Source organism: Myxocyprinus asiaticus, chromosome 11 (assembly GCF_019703515.2).
Source record: "Myxocyprinus asiaticus isolate MX2 ecotype Aquarium Trade chromosome 11, UBuf_Myxa_2, whole genome shotgun sequence".
NCBI lineage: Eukaryota > Metazoa > Chordata > Actinopteri > Cypriniformes > Catostomidae > Myxocyprinus > Myxocyprinus asiaticus.
The window spans coordinates 46,459,741-46,480,700 of NC_059354.1; the positions used below are offsets into that span (position 1 = coordinate 46,459,741).

The 20,960-nt window shown below is 37.5% G+C and overlaps 1 protein-coding gene across 5 annotated transcripts in view; it reads right to left on the bottom strand.

The window, feature by feature from the left end:
• Window positions 1-20,609, bottom strand: part of tns1b (tensin 1b) — a 370,155-nt gene extending 349,546 nt beyond the window's left edge. For 4 of the 5 annotated variants that reach the window (XM_051710901.1, XM_051710893.1, XM_051710894.1 and 1 more), the window contains exon 1: window positions 20,160-20,608. In XM_051710901.1, the coding sequence (XP_051566861.1) occupies window positions 20,160-20,267 (108 nt within the window). In that variant the 5' untranslated portion in view covers window positions 20,268-20,608. Of the gene's footprint in view, window positions 1-20,159 lie in introns of all 5 variants that reach the window. The other variant, XM_051710896.1, reaches the window with a different exon arrangement.
• Between the last annotated feature and the right edge of the window lie 351 nt (window positions 20,610-20,960).

The window sequence follows — 20,960 nt, forward strand, 5'->3', positions numbered from 1 at the left end:
TTGAATTATTATGCATTATTTATATTAATTATCTTTATTTGGGGGCCTTTCTCAGCAAATAATGATGAATGCAATTAATTGTGATTAATTTGTTTAATTAATCAGCATGTTATGTACAGTAATTCATTTTATTGAAAATTGTATCGACTGACATCCCTAGTTCCGACCCTTTTTATCAATTAATTTCCTTGACTTTTCCAGGCATTTGTGATAAATTGATACAGATTTTATTTTATATATATATATATATATATATATATATATATATATATATATATATATATATATATATATATATCATTTTGCTTCAGACTGATTTGTAAATTAATAATAAGACTGATTTGTAAACCGCTTTGACTAATGCATTGAACATTAACAATATTACAGGTGCATCTCAATCAGCTCCCTAGCTCCTTATGTGGTGAATCAGTATATCATGAACACAAATTCAGCACAGCAATGGTGTTCATCCACTGAACACTGGGACACTTACTGACTTAATCACCTACGACACGATTACGAGCATTTACGCATTAAAACACAATTGGTATTAATCAACAACATCACTGTATAAATGACACTCGTGCATTTTCGTTGAAGATATTCAAACGTACATTGTTATTATGAAAGATAAATGACATACATAAAGAAATAAAAATATAAATGAGTGTAATTCTAAACTTTTTCTAACATCTCTAATATTTAAAAAAAATATTTTCCTTTCATGGTCATTATGGATGAAAGACATTACAAACAACATCTCTTTTAAGAAGAAAATAAGGCCTTGACTTCATAGTTTATCACTTACGCTCATCTTCTAACAACTTGAAAGACTTCAGAAGACATGACGACATTTCCGGTACGGGAACATAGTAAGCAATGATGCTCCCTGGTTTTTACGGTGCATTCTGGGCATTTTTAAGGAGCAAATGTTTCTGTGCACTATTTCATGAGAATATTTTGCTGTCAATTCGGAGATCACAATGGTTTGAAATCAATTTTACTCTACACAAGAGCAATATCTCATTAACTATTTTAGAGCAGTTAAAAAAATAATTTAACAAAAAGTCTAAATTCACTTATATCTCCTGGTGTTCCATGACTGTGGGAGGATCTTCTTCAACTACCATGCTCTCAGCATCCTGCTTCCCATATAGAGGCTACCCTGTGAAAGCACAAAATGATTGACAGGAAGATAGCATCTTTAAGTCTTCCGATAGGCTACACAAAGAATCTTAGCATTGTCACAGAGACAGGAGTGATTTCTCAGGGCACCTACTGTATTTCAGTGATGATGTCTGTCAGGTAAAACAGACATTTTCAGCAGGCTATTGCATTAAAAAGGCACAGCACCTTTAAGAACTTTTGGATAAGATTATATTACCATTCCTTGGTATTTTCACACAGACCACTAGGACTTGGAATTCCATTGAACATACTTACTTAAATTCCTCTTCCATGGAATGTGGAAGTATGCAAGCCTATCCTTTAAAAACAGTCAGTGCAAGTCAACAACAATTATCTGCCTTGGCTTGTTACAACATTTGGCGTGAAATGGGGAGAACAAAATTGGGGCTTTCTTCCTGTGAGTATCCAGAGTAAATGCAGCATGTCAGTCCAAGGGATATATTACAATCCCTCAGAAAAGCAACCCTCTGCCAAAGTTAATAACACAGGAGCCCAACCTGGATGGCCATGCCCCACTAATTTCTACTTAACTCAAAATCTTCTCACTGGCTATGAAGGTTCTAGGGATGGGTCACAGTTCTCGACTAGTCTTCCAACAACTGGCTATTCAATCAGTAAGGTTTACAAGTTTATCTAGATTTTTTTCCTTATTTTTAATTTATCAGTAATATTTTATAGCAGCAGTGTTTTAAATATCATGCAAACAGCATGCTGTCCTTTAGTTTGCAGGGTAAAACCCTCTCTGAGAAAAATGTGTCTTTAAATTAATATTCTTTAAAGGACCACCGGTACATTGTATCGCATCACATTCTGTTTTCTGAGCATCGTGACACAAGTTAATAATGTATTTATCAAGTCAAAGGAATATTCCGGGGTCAATACAAGCTTTATTGACAACATTTGTGGTATGTTGATTGATTGTTGACTTACAATGGAAGTGAATGGGGCCAATCTGTAAACGTTAAAATACTGTTTTAAAAGTATAGCCACAAGATGTAAACAATATGTGTGTCAACATGCTTTTAGTGTGATAAAAATGCTTACTAACCTTTTTTGTGTAAAGTTATATACAAATGTACAACTTTGTTGTCATGACAATGTAACACCATAAACCCAGATAAGCTGGCTCCACACTAGCAGACTCAGCACAACTCGATTTGGGTGGGGGATGTCATACTTAGTCACTGTTTTTGCTGATCTTGCCCTCCAAGTCAGTGAGCCTCTCACAATTACCAATTAAAAAAGAAGGGAAGTTGTCACACTTAACGACTGCCTTTGACTTTTCTCAATACTTCACTGTCACGCCCCATTTTCACAGCCAATCAACCTGAAGCTTTTTAATACACAGGGATTTTTCTATATTATTCCAAGATTCTGCAGCATCTGCTAGGTTTGGTTGTTTGTTTAAGACATGTCCTATTGAGAACGCACAGCAAAAAGAAACTGCATCCTTTTCTTTCACACATTTATTTTCACATTGTTCAAGAGCTGGGCAATAAACATGTGACATTTGGTAGAATGTGAACTATTCAAAAGAATATTAAAGTACCATGAAGGGGGCTTGGGTAGCTCATCGAGAAAAGACGCTGACTACCACCCCTGGAGTCACGAGTTCAAAAATTTACGTTGTGGTTATTTGTATCCATTATTAGCTGCATTTTTATTTATTTTTTCTTCTTCTTTTCTCCCCAATTTGGAATGCCCAATTCCCAATGCGCTCTAAGTCCTCGTGGTGGCGTAGTGACTTGCCTCAATCTGGGTGGTGGAGGACGAATCTCAGTTGCCTCCGCATCTAAGACCGTCAATCTGCGCATCTTATCACGTGGCTTGTTGAGCGCGTTACCGCGGAGACGTAGCACTATTCTCCACGGCATCCACGCACAACTCACCACGTGCCCCACCAAGAGCGAGAACCACACATTATAGCAACCACGAGGAGGTTACCCCATGTGACTCTACCCTCCCTGGCAACCGGGCCAATTTGGTTGCTTAGGAGACCTGGCTGGAGTCACGCGGCACGCCCTGGATTCGAACTCACGACTCCAGGGGTGGTAGTCAGCGTCAACGTCATTAGTTGCTTTTGTATTATTTCTGCATTGAAAAGTACCTGTTCTCACAGTCATGGAGCTCGCTCTCTCTTTCTCTTCCTGTGCCTTTTCTGCCACAATACAAAAGAAGTGATCGTGAATATGGAGTAACTTTTCCTTGTGTAAGTGCATGATTGTTTATTTATCCAATTGAGGCTTGTCGTAGAATGCATGTCCACATACAACTTTCAGTGAGTAAAGAAATGCATCCAATAAAAACAGACTGTTGTGGCTCATTTCAGTGCAAGAAAAAAGCTTGGTGACAGAATCTGAGTGTGATGAAAACATTCACATCAGCTTGACGTCTTGTCCTTCCTTCAGTAAAAGAAGAAGTGTATTGGTCACTTGACGAGAACACAAGACCCCGCCTCAGTGACAGAATGATTTTTTCGAACAAAACGGAAGTGTTTTTTTCAGTCTTTGAAGCCATTCACTCAGCAGGGAGTCCCGACAGTCAACCTGAGAGATGCTAATGCATACTCTGTCTGATTATGTTAATGAAGCCAACACCTGAAAACAGGCATGTGACAGTATCAAATATTCACGTCACGATAATTGCTGAAGCTTTTATCATTGTATACAGTATTATCACGGTATTGAATTACATTACAAAAACAGGTTGAAAGATAAACAAACTTTATTGTTGCTTTCTTAATAACACGTTTAATTACTTTTTCAATACCAATAAACTGGCTTTTAAATTAACAGATAACGAAGAACTTTGAAAAGAACCCTGAACTGTTAAAAAAACTACAATCAACACCAAAGATACATAACCAAATATAACATTTATTTGACGTCTTAATATTTAAATGGTCATTATGCCATGGGGCACTGATCATTACAGATCAGTATACAGACCTCGTCTTGTTGAGGCTAATGTTAAAGTAAGGCTAGACTAATTTTATCAAGCCAGCTCCAAGGCTACAACAATAGTATGCATGTTTTTTGGGGGTTTTTCTCTGGACCACAAGCCAGTTGGTAATATATAGCTAGGTGCTAAATTTAATAACCGCAAGTTCACTCACACTGTATGGAAATGTACGTTTGTGTGGCGTTCTAACTTCAAAATTAATATTTAAATCATCATTGTGCCACATTAACATTATTAATTACAGGACTTAGTATTATCTGATTCCAACTGTATTTTAGCTGTTACTACGAGACGCAGACGTTACTATGTAGCTAGCGGAGTTTTAGCGAACTACTCTCTGGCCACTTGAAAGCAAACTACACATTATCTGCAAATAGCAACAACAGTTCCCTTTCTTTGTTGTCTTAGCTGTCACTTAGCTAGTTGTCTCTTAGAGCATTGTCTCTCAGTTTTCAAAAACAGTTTGGAAAAACGAGCAGAACTGTAACAACTTACCTTTATCTTGCTGAATTAAACAAAATGATTGTCCCATAAATGCACAAACATGTTGGAGGTGTTCCCGTGTTTAGCTGCCACTTTTCTGTCGCATATTTTACACAAAGGGAAACCATCAATCCCTCTGCATTTTTTGGGAACCCAAAATACTTCTACACTTCCAACTTAACCCGGATAAGAATGCAGATAAAAGGTCGGCTATGTTCCTCCTTCAGCCATGCTTCTCGTCCACGCTGGTTTGTTTACATCAGAGTGCACATGTGTCATTTGTGCCACATACACGCAGTGTTGTAAATCTCGATTCATTGATGGAATAAAAACTACTGTGTGATCAGAAAAATCTAAACAATTTGGCTAAAAGGTTATCTAGAATTATCTGCGGTATTTTGAAGTGCCCACGATAACAATATCGTGCATGTTAATTACCATGATTATACCATATAACCGAATACCGTCACATGCCTACCTGAAAATCACTGGAAATATCAGCTAGTGGTATGCCACCATTATCCCCTTTTACAACAATTTTAACAACTTCACAGCTCAAATATGTTACGTTTTAATATAAGAATTAATTTAAGTGCTTTTATGAAATTATAAGTTTCACACTGCTTCCTTAAAACCCTAAAAAATTGTCTTCCATTGTTATTGCCTCACCGTAACCTCGATGTTTGCTTTTTTAAAGACAAAATTAATGTTTTGGTTTTTTTTTGCTAATCAACATTTTGCCACAAATGCTGTCGAATGAGCTTAACTTGTACTGAACCTGGAGTATTCCTTTAATCTTAATAAACTTATGTAAACACCCCCTATGAAACAAATCCGATCAAGTTCTGTTAAAACCAAGACCCAAAATTATACAGGGCTTCCTTAAGACTGATTAGTGGATAAGTCGTGCAGGCAACCCTCCCATTAGGCAATTTAGAAAATGATGTGCTGGTCCTGTGTGATCACCAACATCAACAAAGCGGCATATCAGTCCAAATGCGATGCACCCTATGAAAGCACAGAACCCTGTCCATCCCCCCAAAGGCCTTTTCGAAGCCACAAAAGAGAAGGAGCAAGACTTTGTAGGAGTTCCTTGTTGCCAAGTGCGATTGACACAACTCTTTGCCAAGTATTAGAAAGCAGACAAGAAAATCCTTCCAGCAGAAATGTGTCAACAAAAATCAGGCATGAAAGCCACATTCATCAACACACAAAGAAACGGAAGCGACTGCATAGAATTCACATTTTGCCCATTCCATGCAACAGTCTCGAGCCAAAAGAGGTGTTTAAGTTGGACCAGCCTTGTAACACCCTACAAAAAGAGCACGCAAGCATAACTCTGGGAAAAAAATACAGTTTCCCTTTACCCTTAATCTATCATGTGGACTGTCATTTCATCCTCAAAGCAATGCCCGTGCTGCATTAAAGTAGCTTTAAGTGACTGTATTAAAGTCTTTTATACTTCATTATCTTCTGTTGACAGTGTCTTTGTGAAAGGCGTTTCTGCATCAGTGAGTTGGTAATGTCCTGAAAGCCTGCCTGTGAAAGAAATATCTGACCACCCATTCATGGATCTTCTGCAGCACATAAAGCCTCACATTAACTTTGCAAATGCAAACTGATCTGGAACATACCGTTGCACAATTAATAGAATAATTAATCGAGATTAAAGTTACGGCTGGCACAATTAACTAATGAAAAATTGTTGAGTACAGTATTCAATTTAATTCATTTCCAATGGTGTAAAAATGTTAGGGATGGGGGATACTGAATTTTCACAATATACTGTATCTGCAAAATTTCGTACATTAGAATGTCATTAGACTATTTTTAGCATCCATCCTTGTGTCTCACGAGTGTGAGAGCATAAAGACAAGAAATGTTTAACAGTGTCTCTAATATTAGATGGAGCACAATGAACAGAACAGAACACTGGAGTCTCCAGAAGTGTTTTTAAAGGTTGATATTATTTTTAACATGACACAGCATGTAAAAAAAACTAGGCTCTCCTGTACTCGAGGCTGAAAAAAATAGTGAGATGTGGTCAAAGGTCAAAGACGTCCATCTAGTGCATGTTTACAAAAAAAAAAAAACAATTAAAAAAACAAAACACATCTGAATGGAACGGCCTCTGAGAGCTGGACAGTTCGATTAATTTCTTTGAATTAGTACAAACTGTCTGTTTCAATGTAAATATTCAAAATTAATTCAACAATTTGCATGCGTCATAACACAAATCTGCCAACAAAAGTCCCCACGTGACATTTTTCATAAATTAAGATGTTAAACATAAATATTTAACTTTGGTAAATATTTAGTTCGTTTCAAAAAAGCTTTAAGTCAAGTCAAATTTATATCCGTATAGTGCTGAAAGATAGCGGTGAAAGCAAACAAAAGTGAAAATTACAGTTTAAAACGAAAGTGAAAAGCACCATTGGTAATTTGGAATTCTTTTTGAATCTCTATAAATTGGGCCGCTCACTTGCAATGGTAGGTGGTGTAACAATACACTGAGCGAGTGACGCAACAAAACTATAAAGCTACCGTTATAATTAAAGCACAGACACCTTGTAAATTAGATAATTATTCTAAAGTGTAGACAGTTTATCGGTTATAACATGCTTTTTGTCATTATAGTGCAGCCGAACTGGGACAATATCTTTTCGTCTATTAACTAAAGTGTGAACCTGCTAATCCCTTTCTCAGATTTCAGTGGATTGTCAAGGTCCTGACATCCACTGACCTATAATTTTTTTCAAACCAGACGTTAGCATTAGGAAATTGGAAAAAATATATCCTCAATCTGAACCCGGTCTCACTCAGTGTATAGTCCTTTGAGTTGGCATTCCTTGCACTTGCACCACGCTACTGACAGCTTAAACATCACTCTCTTATATGTAACACTAGCAGATGTATTTTGTCAACCTGTAATCTAAAAGTCAGCTACAGCTTATAGGATCTTAAAGGCAATTTAATTAAACACTATCAGATGGCAATTATTAGTAGCTTTTGATTTTGGACGGGCAATATAAAACACATTTACATGTTTGGGATTTGAATTTCCCTTTAGAGAAATGCACTTATTAGAAAACCTAATGGAATGCAGTTCAGTTTAGCTCTCTATTTAAATTCAGAAACCCTCAGTAGTCTTTCTGATCTTCAGTCCAAACAAACTTGTTTTCTCTCCATTAAGTGCCAAGTGAAGTAAGTTGTCTTTTCTCCCCAGAGTAATACCATATCCAAGATCTTTCATTAGGATTCTCTCACAGGTGTGTGACTTGTTGAAATGACCAGCCAAAGTCAGCACAGACCTTTCATTAAACTTTCATGTTGCCCCAAACCTATCCACAATATTCCTGAGTCCCATGATGCTTTGCGGGCAATGTGGGCAGAACTTCTGGTTAAGTGTAAACAATCTTTACGATATGTACTAACGCAGCATTAAAAGTGATGGAAACTTGAACATATGATCACAGAATTATAGTGAGTTATAATGATTATTGATTTCAGGATGATGGCCAGATATCACAAATATAGAAGCATTTTAGTTATTTTGTTGAGTCTTTAACCATCGATGGAAGAACCTAAGCAGACTAACCTGAAAAGCTATGTAGCCTATTAGCGCCTTCACAACTGTAAATTTTGACATGTTTTGAGAACTGTAGATAATTATGTTTATTTTAAAGCATATATTGAGTCTAGTCAGAACCTGAAGAGTTTGTGGTACCAAGATTATGTACTTACTGCAGAAACAGGGGAGGTCCAGACAGCAGGATGCTCGTGTATTACAGGACTCCAGCGATGAGACTCATGCTGCCGTTTTTTGGATAGAATACAAATATTTTGCAGGAGATGTGTAGTAAACTCAATCTAGCTTTATAATTGTTAGTTTACACTCATAATATCCGTATCTAAATGTTTTAACCAACATGAAATGTTTTAGTGTTGACTGAACAACTGATCCTGTTGATAGATTGAATTTATTGTTCTTGTGTAGGAAATAACGATGTATTACCAGCCACAAACTGTACCGTACAAAAAGAACTACGTGCAATACAAATAAACATTTATTTGTACATACATTATAAACATTTTACACAAAATTTCAATGTTCTCTGTAAAGCAACTATAAAACGGCAGCCAACAGTCAACCCGCCTTACAGGTAAAATACCCAATCACCTTTTAGATATAGAAATCGCACAATGTTGTCAGATTTTACTGCTTATTTGTAATATGTTCTTTTATTGTAATCTTGACCAACCGTTTTGGAGAGTTCGGTCTTTCCCCATTAAAGTAGATAGGAGCTGCACTTTCATGCCGCTTGTTTACATAGAAAAAAAGCTGCCAAAACTGCCCAAGAACGTTCAAAAATGGCTGCCGAGTGGACTGACTTACCTTGAAAAAGAGACTTTGTTGAAAGAATCTGGAAATACATCTGGACCATTCTAATTCTTTTGTTTTTGGCTACATTATTGAAATGGTATATATGATTTTCTTTCTTCAATGGACACAAAAAGGAGGTGTAAGGCAGAATGTTGTCACCATTCACTTTCATTGAGTATCCTTTTCATACAATGAAAGTGAACAGTGACTGAGGTTGACATTCTGCCAAACATTTCCTTTTGTGTTCCTCATAAGAAAGTAAATCATATAAGTTTGGATCAACATGTACAGTAGGTGAGTTAATGATAACATCATTTTCATTATTGTGTGAACTATCCCTGTAACTAATAAATATTAATGTTGACGGATATATAGCCTTAGGTAACCAAGTATGCACAGGCACAATGAGTGACTGTCAGCATATGTGCACATGGTGCACTTAAAAAGGTCTGCCAGGGGTCAGGTATAGTTCCTGAAGCATTGATACTTTCATTAAAGCATGGAGGGAGTGGTGCAGAGGTCAGCCGTAGGAGTTGCCGTGGAGACTGCACAGACAGCACACTGTTTTCTGCTGGACAGTGGGACACTGGAATGTGGGGAGGGATTGTGGGTAACTTTCACTGCACCACATACCTTTTCAGAAACTTATGAAGTTCGTCAGTGGTGTGTCACAAAGAAAACGAGGTGACACTGTACTATTCTGCCACCACACATAAACAGGAAATGACACTTAATTTGCTTGAGTGATCCCACAACTATGCAGAACACAAAAGGATGAATTAAAAAAAAAATGACCTATACATTGATTTCAATACAATGGCTTAAACAGGACCCAAAAGTGTCATAAAATTAGTCCATGTGGCCTGTATGTCACATTCTGTCTTCTGAAGGCATTCAATAGGTTTGGGTGAGAAACAAACAGAAATGTAAGATAACTTGTGGAACTTTGACTTTCGCCCTAGCTCTAAACATGAACATGAGGGTGAGTAAATGATGAATGTTCATTTTTGGGTAAACTATTCCTTTAAAGGTGCTTTAAGCAATGTTAGTCATTTCACTAACGTATGCCAGACTTAGAAAGACTTCTGATTGGCTAAACAATAGCCTCTCTGTAAGGAATTTCTGTAAGAAAGTAAGGACATTTTCTGCATGCTATAACACAAAACATTTTGATAATTCGTAAAGTTTGAATGAAGTCAGCATACAATTTCGGAGAAGAAAATTCTCCTGATTTCATATAGAAAAACAGACTCCTAACCGGCTGAAATCCACTAGAATCAAACTGTTCAAAGCTTGAATTATGGGGGGGGCCTGGGTAGCTCAGCGAGTAAAGATGCTGACTACCACCACTGTAGTCGTGAGTTCGAATCCAGGGCATGCTGAGTGACTCCAGCCAGGTCTCCTAAGCAACCAAATTGGCCTGGTTGCTAGAGAGGGTAGAGTCACATGGGGTAACCTCCTCGTGGTCACTATAATGTGGTTATCGCTCTAGGTGAGGCGCACGGTGAGTTGTGTGTTGATGCCACAGAGAATAGCGTGAAGCCTCCACACGCACTATGTCTCCGCGGTAACACGCTCAACAAGCCATGTGATAAGATGCGTGGGTTGACAAACTGAGATTCGTCCTCCACCACCTGGATTGAGGCGAGTCACTATGCCACCACGAGGACTTAGAGCGCATTGGGAATTGGGCATTCCAAATTGGGGACAAAAATAATAATAATTTAAAAATTAAAAAAACTTGAATTATGGAATAAAGTTCATTGATTGGCTAGCATCCTTTTCTCTGTCTTTGGAACAGACTGTCTCAATGTAAAGCTTTTTGATCGGACAAGCAAATAATATTTTACATGGACTTTATACAAACGGATACATTTAAAAGACTGAAAAAAATTAAACCAAAACACACCTGACCTTGATAACAGGGTTCTCTTCTGCATTTATCTCCAACAGTTTTTTTTCTCATTATTCAAATATGGCAAGTGCTTCAACTTTTATTGTACACCTCAAGACATCGTTCCACAGGAGTGCATATGGAATAGGTAAAACATTTAAAATATCATAATGCATATAGGCGGAGGGTGAACGAACTGCAGGGTAAGGCAAGGGTAAGGGCTTATTGATTTAAACGTGAATTGATGAACGCTAATAAAAAAAAATAAAAAAATGTTACAAACTTGGATCAGGATGAACTCTTTTTCAACAAGTTCGTTTGCTACCATAGGTTGTAATCTAAAAATTATACCAATTAAGTTAATATTTGTTGTCAAAATGTACAATTATTTTCCACATTGATTTCTCATGATTTCTTTCTTTTGTTTCTGGATCGAATGCATTTCTAACGAGCCATTCACAACTGGAGCAAGCATTCACGCTGAATCGTGTGGCGACAAAGCAAAGCTTTTTTTGTAGTGTCAATTTTCTTTTCTTCATCCGCTGATAAATGCGCTCTTCAATAAAATATGAGCTTTGGATCACATGTCAGGATCCGATGCAGTTACCAAAACCAGCTCAAAATGTGGTACTAAAATACAGAAAGCTGTTTTGACCACCAACATTAAAAAGTAAAAACCAACATTAACAGTAACTCGAGGAAGAAATCCTGGACCAGCAGCGAGGATGTGTCGATCATTTGCATCAAATGCCTTAAAAACTGAAAAAAACATTTCTCATGGGCTCTCTTAGCAAGTAAATGATATTGCTTCATCACTGCCTTGCATACCCTTTAAAAATGATCTGATCCTATGTGGATTGTCTTCATAATTTATACCATATTGCTGCATTTTTTGCATACATGCATTCTCTTATATCTCTAATATAAAATACATTGTGGCATCTTTCCCTTTGTGTCACCTTTTTTTAATAAACAACTTTACGGATCTTAAGTGTTTTTCCTCATCAAATATTAATATTATTGCTGTGACTTGCAGTGAACTCTGTATATATGGTCTTTGTATTCAAAATGCCTATGTATACCAAAAACATGGTGGTGTCCAGGGGCAGACTGGCCATCGGGAGAACCGGGACTTTTCCCCCGCAAAACGGGGCCGAATGGGCCGCAATAAGCTGAAGTGCGCCACCGCGTTATACAGAACGGGCCACAAAATGGTGCCACGATATGCCAAAGAGGGCAGCGATATGCAGAAAAGGACAGCGACACCCCCCAGTTTTTCAAGTAGGACTTCGGGTTTAGGTCGGGTTTGTAATTAAAGAAAAAATAAACAGGCTTACCGAACTTGTTTCGCGCAGACACTCACAAACATGTGCAAATGGACGAGTTAGGGGCTGTTCACACCATACGTGTTTTTGCACGCATCTGTTCTGTTTTCCCATTTTTTAAACACATGCTGAACAAATGTATTTGACATTTGCACCGCATCTCGCTTTTTCTTCAGCGTCTCGTGCAGGACCGTAATGTATAACACAAGCAGATATATATGCATTTAGGTACAAAAATGTACTTAACACAAGTACAGTATGCGTACCAGGGACACATAATCACTCTTGTCCCACTTGATAACATGTTTTAACTGTTAATATTTTTTTTACACTCAATTTTTTCTGATCACCCCTCAGACTGTGTATACATGATAATACTGCCAGTCAGCTTGTCCATCAGAACTGAAAAAGAGTATGAAGTGTCTCGAGTGTTTTCTTTCTCGTTGAGCATATCAACAACAAATTCTTCATCACTGCTGCAGCTTGTAGAGAAATCTCTTTTCTTTTTTTGTTCTGATTGTTAAGTTGTTCTTCTTTTCATCCTTTTTGTTATGCTGCATTAGTCCAGCACGATTTTCTGTAAAGCTGCTTTGAAACAAAATGTAAAAAGCATCATAGAAATAAAACAGACTTGACTAGACTACTCAAACTCTTTTGTGATTTGGACAAGTGACTTATTGTTAAAATGATTGTCAATGTCATTACCCTATAAGCTATAAAATGCTTAAAGGCATTGCTAAGCCTGGCATTGTGCTACATTTTATATTCCTCTCAGGGTTAACAAGCGAAGCATGCTAGTCCTCAGAGAAGAACAAGGATTTAAACACAAGTGTTACACAACATCTGCATTCTTCAGAACAACACTTAAACAGTGAAAGGAGGGCTCCCTTTCTCTAACAAATCTATCACTCCTGAATCTGCCAAACTAGTCAGTCCAACACAAACTGTAGCACCTGAGGACATAAAAAAAAGCTTTAACTGAGCTTGACAGTGAATCTCAACATCATAGAAGCCGACATGCCTTAAGCCTGGTGTACACTGTGCGTATTTAGTTTTTTCCGGCCTTTACAATTGTTGCTTGTCAAATAGTATAATAATACACAAGTGAGATCTTGGGTAAAAGCCAAGGCAGTCTGTGCGACATTAAATGTTTTTTTTTGCTGTTTTTTTCATTTAAGACTTTGAGATATGCAGTACATCACTGCTGGGCATTTTAAGTCACCAGTCTCCATTTTAACATCCTCTTTAAAACTCAAAACTGAAGTGGTGATATGCAAACCCAAGAGAGCTAAAGAAGAGGAGAAGATTATCATACACGACTTAAAAGTTTTGTTCCTTATAAAAAGCTATCGTATGGCTTCAGAACACTTTGAATATAGTGCACAAGTCATACGGACTACTTTAAATACTTTTATGAGGCCCTACCAAGAAAAAAATATTTCACAATCCCTGAAATTTGCCTTTAATATTGCACAGAGGGCACCCAGCTTTAAGGAGATAGTGCTCTGACAGGTCTCCTTTGATCTGCTAAGTCTAGGTTTTTGCTAGGGGGCAGGGGTGTATTTTCTGAAGATGGGTCTAAAAACAAGAAAAGGCATTGATCTTGAGGAACAAATATGAGCTTAACCACAACAAGAGCCAGGAAAAAAGGGGCAGGACAGGAGACTTTTTAACCAGCACATGTTCCTACACCTGACTGGCCATGTTTTTCACTCAGGAACCCTTGGTGTCCCGCACAATCACTCTGTGATAGTACAAAAGCATGGGCAGTCGTGTGTGGAATAGCTCAATGGCATTGTTTGATAAAGAACCTCGGCCTTTTGAAGCTCTGTGCTGGCATTAGACAAGAATATTGCGAGTGAGCGCTGAGATAAGACCAAAACATTGAGCTCAATCCATGACAGGAGGGAATGTGTTTCGGCTGGGTGCTAACAGATTATCCAGAATATCCCAGTGGGAGAGGAATGGGGCATAAAATCAGCAAACACTTGTGAAATTCTGTCATTATTTACTCAGCCTCAAGTTATACCAAACATGTATGTTTTTTTTTTTTTTTGTGGAACACAAAAAAAGTGAATTTTTGTAGAATCTTTCCGTACAATGATCGTTTATATTGTCCTCATCTGTCAAGCTCCATTACAGACTAAACAAATCACCAATAAAGCACCATAACATAGCGTTGTGTGAGGAACAGGATGAAATATAAAGTGATAATCTGCCATTTATCTCAGGATTTGTGTGTGAATGAATTAATAAAAGTCATTGTTGTTGTAGAGACTCTATGACTCTATGTCTATGTCTTAATGTCTTTTAAAGATAAACAATCACTTTTGGTGCAAAAAATATTAATATTCAAATACTTTTTTTCACATTAAGACATCAAGGATGCAAAAAGGGGCAGGATATATTCCTAAACTGTTCACACATTTTTTCCATCTAATGCAAGCTGGCACAATGTTGATTAGTCAAGAGCATGAATCTTTCCATAACCCCAAAACAGCCCCAGGATTTATAAACTCAATCAAATCAAGACTTGGTTGCCCTGACAAGTTTAAAAAAGAAACTTTTGGGCATGCCTTGTTGTGTCCCATTAAGGGAGTGGTGCTCTATTACGCTGTCTAAAATAGGTTAAGTGCCCTTGTGCTCTTACAAGTGTCTGATAGACAAACACACACAGATTCTACCTACAGAGTTACCTGGTACAGGTAACAAGTTTTTCACTCTTCTGCAAATCCCTAGAATTTCCGCCTTCATTCTCCTGATGGCCTTCCCCACCCCTGTCTAATCCCACAACAGAACTGTCTGTGTGATTTATTCCCACTAAAGGGATGAAAGGAAGCTTAAAAGTGTGCTCGGAAGATTTGGGCACCGATGTTACACTATCAAATATTGGGAACAGATGAGAGACCACAGTCTGCAGTGTGATAAACTCTGGTTTACACTGAATGTACTGCTATCAGATTGAGAAGTAATACTGTTGTATAAAATGCAACAAATATTGCAATTAGTGGTCAACTGTTATGGGTTTTTAAATGGCCAAATTTAAAGAAATGCCGACACTAAAGAGCAGAATAGCCAATGATTGGTATAATTTATATATATTTACATTAACATTTATGCATTTGGCAAAGGCTTTAATTTCATATGTTATATATATTTAACATCAGAACATTTGCTTACGAGACTCTCCAAAACCAATGACATTTGATGTCCAACCTGTGTTGTTTTGGTAGCCATAGCAGAGGGGAAAATTATCCATAAATAATAAAAAAATGTAGGTCTCTTATTCACAAAACAACATGAGGGTGAGCGAATAATGACATAATTTTTCATTTTTGGGTGAACTTTTCCTTTAATCTGACACATGAGCTCACACCTATTCCAATAATCTCAAAATTGCGAAATATTTGCCAATTATGATCCTTGGCGATATATCAGTCTTTAACGAATTTTGAGCTTATGATTGCAATCTTACTTGAACTGATAACATCCGACTTTTTAAAATAAGGCTTTGGGGAACAGTATTGAGATATAAAAAATAAAAAATAAAAAAGATTGGATAACTACATAAGGATCATTAAACATTTGGAATTCTAATGCATTTTTTCTTTCAAGCATTTTAACATGCAGTTGCACAGATCTCTGGACTTGATCTGCTTTTAGACTTCAGCAAGTTTGGGTAATTCCTGGTATTTATGCTCAAAATAACACTGAAACAGAAAATTAATCTTCTAAAAAAAAAAATCCACATTCCTCATAAACTGAATTCCACTGGTTCATCTTCAGATCAAAGTAAAACAGTCTAACATGGCTGTTAAATAAACAGATAATCCACAAAGGAAAATTCTGTTATTATTTCCTCACCCTCATGTCTGATAGTTTAAAAACACCATAAGCAGTCCAAATGAATAACATGTGGCCTAGGGCTGGGCGATATGTACAAATAATTTTATCGATAATCGTCTTAAAAAATATTGCGATATACAATTATATTTTCAACCCCCTTGCCGAGGGTCGGTGTATTTTTTTTGCTTTATTGATTTTGCTTTAAAAATGTAATTCATTTATTGAAACATGAAAAACTTAAAAAGACATTTCTAAATTCAAATTGCACTTTAAACTAAATGAAAAAAGCAATAAAATAATGAAGTGTAAAAAACTCTTATTAAACCACCTTCCCAAATCCAAACATTTACCATCTCCAGTGGCTCCATTTGCCATCACGCAAGCATCCGTCAATGTCAACAGGTGGAAAAGTACAAATAGCCTACAGATTAAGAACTAAAGACAATTATTAATGTAAAGACAATAATAATCAAAACAAATAAGCCAAATAAGTTCCCTTTTGTTCCCAAAATAATGCTGCCAAATGTGTGTTCTTATCGAATTTGTGTTTGTATTGCATTTTGTTAATACAGTTAATGCTGCTTAAAGAAAAGAAAATAGAAATCAATTTTAGGTTCAATGTGAACGTGTCTTGTATTACTTTATGATTTAATCACTTTCATCTTTGTTTCTTTAATACAAAGATATATATTACTGAACTTGCAGAGTTGCTTTCACAATGCATGCCAACCGCGTGGAAATATAGCGAACTAAACTCAAAGCACCTCCCGAGATGATCGGAGATAATTTGCAGCATTCTCATAGACGACATTATTCTTGCAAACAGTTTTCAGACGAATGAAACAGGGAAAATAAGAGTGAAAACAGTTTACATGCGCTTGTTCCACAAGAGAGGCTCATGCTGCACACCTCTGAACAAACAGCGAATCAGACACGAGCACTGACGGCATTTCTTCTGTCTGTTCTTAAAATATAATAAAGTGTGTTTCTTCAAGTGCATGTCTTTGTGACTAACAGCAGTTCTTGTCATGTGTCACTCCGAGACGTCTTACAGGTCGCCCACCTGTTGCGGGTAGATGAGCAAAATTATCCGTGCATAAAATACATTTGCGAACTGAATTCAGCCTCATTGGAATTTGCGGGTGGCGGGTGCTAGCTTCACACCCTGGCCACTGTTTAATATATTTGATGACTTCCCAGATACATGGTTTTGCCATTTCCCGATACTGTCGATCATCATCTATTTGCAATCGGCATCGGGATCTTTGTAAGATATCGTCGATACCCGATTACATCGTCTTATCACCCAGCCCTAATGTGGCCTTTAATTATGTGGCCTAATAACTATTTCTACTAGAGATTTCCGCTGAAGCTCAAGATGGTTTGCATGACAGATTAAGCAAGGTTCAGTAGCCTGATGGACCCAGTCCTCTGATGAAAGATAAAGCTCACCATCTCTAACTGAAGAGTCTAAATGCCCCCCACACATATAAACACACACTGTACATCCTGCAGACCACTCTTCACAAGCAAGAGCAGAAGAGATGGGGGTAATCAGAGGGTTCATACCACCCTAACAAGTCTCTGATTATCATAAAGGAGACATTTATGTAACCCATGTAATGCAAAGTCTACATTTGATTCGTCTAAGACTCAGATCACAGACCGCCCAATACCATCCATCTGATGCATCTTGCACACAAAAATGACAAGCGCTTGCTGAAACCTGGAGTTTCATTGTGATTTCTGTACAACTATTTAAGTTATTTCAGATAAACGTGCCCGAAATTGCATGTAACAATAAATCAAACTATGTCAGACAGTCTCATCCTGTCCAGAATAAGCTATGTGGACCCTATGTAGACTTTAAGACGATAGTCCAGCTAGTCCGGAGTATCATTTGATCAACTTTGTAATGAGATAAGAAGTTAGAAAATGGAAACTTTGCTATTTTAAAGAGATTATGTACTTGTTTGTTTGGATGCCTATAGACTACAGTGATACTGAAAAATGCAAAATAGCAGGGTGGGCCAGAAACCCTATGTCATAGCGTTATCAAAATGAAAGATGAGTATTAGGATACACGTCTTCAATAACATTCCTCCAAGACTGCAAGTCCCTTGTCTGAGAGCGAAGCAACAATGCAGCACTTGTTACCCCAGCCCTTGTGCCCCCAGTAACGCCCCTCCTGACCTTCTAAATCTGACCCCACCACCCACTGAAGACCACCCCATCAGAAGAGTCCCAGATGTCTTCGAGCAGTCCAGGTACACTTGTAAACTGCTGGTATTAAAGTCACAGAACAGAACTTCCTGAAATATCACAACATGCAATAAAACAGAGTATGTGAAATGTCACTGTAAATCTAGTACAGCATGCCTAAGGCTTTTTTAGAGAAAGGACCTATAAACAGATCATATGCGGTCAGAATGCAAAAACATTCACCAGAATGCAATCTGGATTCAATTAGTAATTAAACTGTGTAATGATGCAACCCCTTCATTGATCCAAATGCGAACAGAACAGTATTGTATGCTTACTCTTCATGGGTTTGCCCTGATTTTTCACTGACTGGTAATGTAGAAGATTGTGTTAATGCTGTGAGGTCTAAATACAGGAGTATCTGGGCTCTATTCTTTTTTCTTTTCTCTCATAAATAAACTTTATAGGTGGAGTTGTGGATATAATCTTCCTACAATATACTCTAAAAACACAATACCAAACAAAACACAACCCAGTCTAACAACAGAATAGGCCTAAACTTCGAGCAAAAGCCTGGAAACATTTGAATGAATTTATAATTTTAAAAACCTTTTGATGTAAAGGATTAAAGGCTTACATTTTCTTATATATACAGTATATATACACCGATTAGCCACACCATTAAAACCACCTGCCTAATATTGTGCAGATCCCCCTCGTGCCACCAAAACAGTGCCAACCCGCATCTCAGAATAGCATTCTGAGGTGCTATTCTTCTCACCACAATTGTACAGAGTGGTTATGTGAGTTACCATAGACTTTATCAGTTCAAACCAGTCTGGCCATTCTCTGTTGACCTCTCTAATCAACAAGGCATTTCTGCCCACAGAACTGTCCCTCACTGGATGTTTCTTTTTTTTTTGGCACCATTCGGAGTAAATTCTAGAGACTGTTGTGTGTGAAAATGCCAGAAGATCAGCAGCTACAGAAATACTAAATCCAGCCCGTCTGGCACCAACAATCATCCATGTGATTATCTAATCAGCCAATCGTGTGGCAGCAATCCATGAAATCATGCATATACGGGTCAGGAGTTTCAGTTAATGTTCACGTAAACCATCAGAATGGGGAAAAAAATAGATCTCAGTGACATGGACCATGACATGATTGTTTGTGCCAGATGGGCTGGTTTGAGTATTTCTGTAACTGCTGATCTCCTGGGATTTTCACACGCAACAGTCTCTAGAATTTACTCAGAACAATATTAGGCAGGTGGTTTTAATGTTGTGGCTGATCGGTGTATATAGGCCTATATATTCCTGTATTCTGTATTATAGGCCCTACATATTATATTTATAAATGTTTGAATTATTATGCATTATTTATATGAATTATCTTTGGAAGCATTTCTCAGCAAATAATGATGTATGTGATTATTCTTATTACATTTATGTAATAAATGAAATGTGTGTATTTTTGTGTATATATGCATGGCCTTATGAAGTTGGTTGAGAACAAAAATATAAGGGAGTATATATTTGATAAACATTTACTTTTGGTTACATTCTAATTTCCATGCCTCCAATAGTGTAATTTTATAGTTTTCACGACTTTACTATTCTCAAATGTGGAAAATAACAACCAAAAAAGAAAATGTAATTGTATCCAAACTTGACTAGTACAGTAGTGTGCTATTTTTAATCCAAAAGAAACTTTATTTCATCTTTATAATTAATCGATTTTTTCTTTTGAATACAGGTTGAATTTCACAATCCACTACAATTATTTACTGTTTATTTTCAAGTTCATAGTATAATGTCAAGACCATGAAATGTACTTTTCTACTAGATTTTCCTGCACCCCCATGCTGTCCTACCTTAGATAAGAGTCTCTTTTCCTCTTTCTTCTTCTTCTCCACATGTTGATCCAAAGGCATCTGCAGAAAGTCGTCTTCACAACAAATGAAACTCACGGTGCATCCCATCCAGACAAGTTCAGGAAAACGCTCTTACGACCCATTCAATGCCAACCTTATCCGTGATTTATTCTCTGTCCGATACTCCGATTACCAGAAGGTCCCAGCGGCAGGTATGAGCTTTCATCAAACATGAAGAGTGAACTGGACACGGTACATTTTACCTCAGAGATCTGACAGTTACGCTGGCTTGAAGTTGTTGTTCCGTTAGTATCTGTTAGAAGTGTAGGCGTCTCAGCGAACTTGACCCCGAACGATGTTCCCGTTTCTCCTCACAAAACTCCCATTCTTTATCGCAGCGCAGATAGGCAGCTCTCTTTCCCGCTGTTGAGGAACAGAAATGAATGTAGAGTGAGGGGAATAGTTTGAAATCTGGGATATGTAACTCACACACACTCTCTCGCGCGCTCTCCCACAGGCTGCCTGTCTCGCGCACACACACACCTTCCAGAACATGCGCGAGGTAATATGACTGACTGGCTTTCAATGAAAACACTCTCAGCTTATTGTTAACATGCAGTTCGTATGCCTTGTATCCTTCCGTCACTTGCTCAAACTGCGCGGGTAGTGGAGTTCTTTTCTTTTGTAGTATAAGCAAACATGGTTTTACACCTGATTCAAAGTGTATTTTAACCATATCTATCTATCTATCTATCTATCTATCTATCTATCTGTCTGTCTGTTTGTCTGCCAAGCAATGCC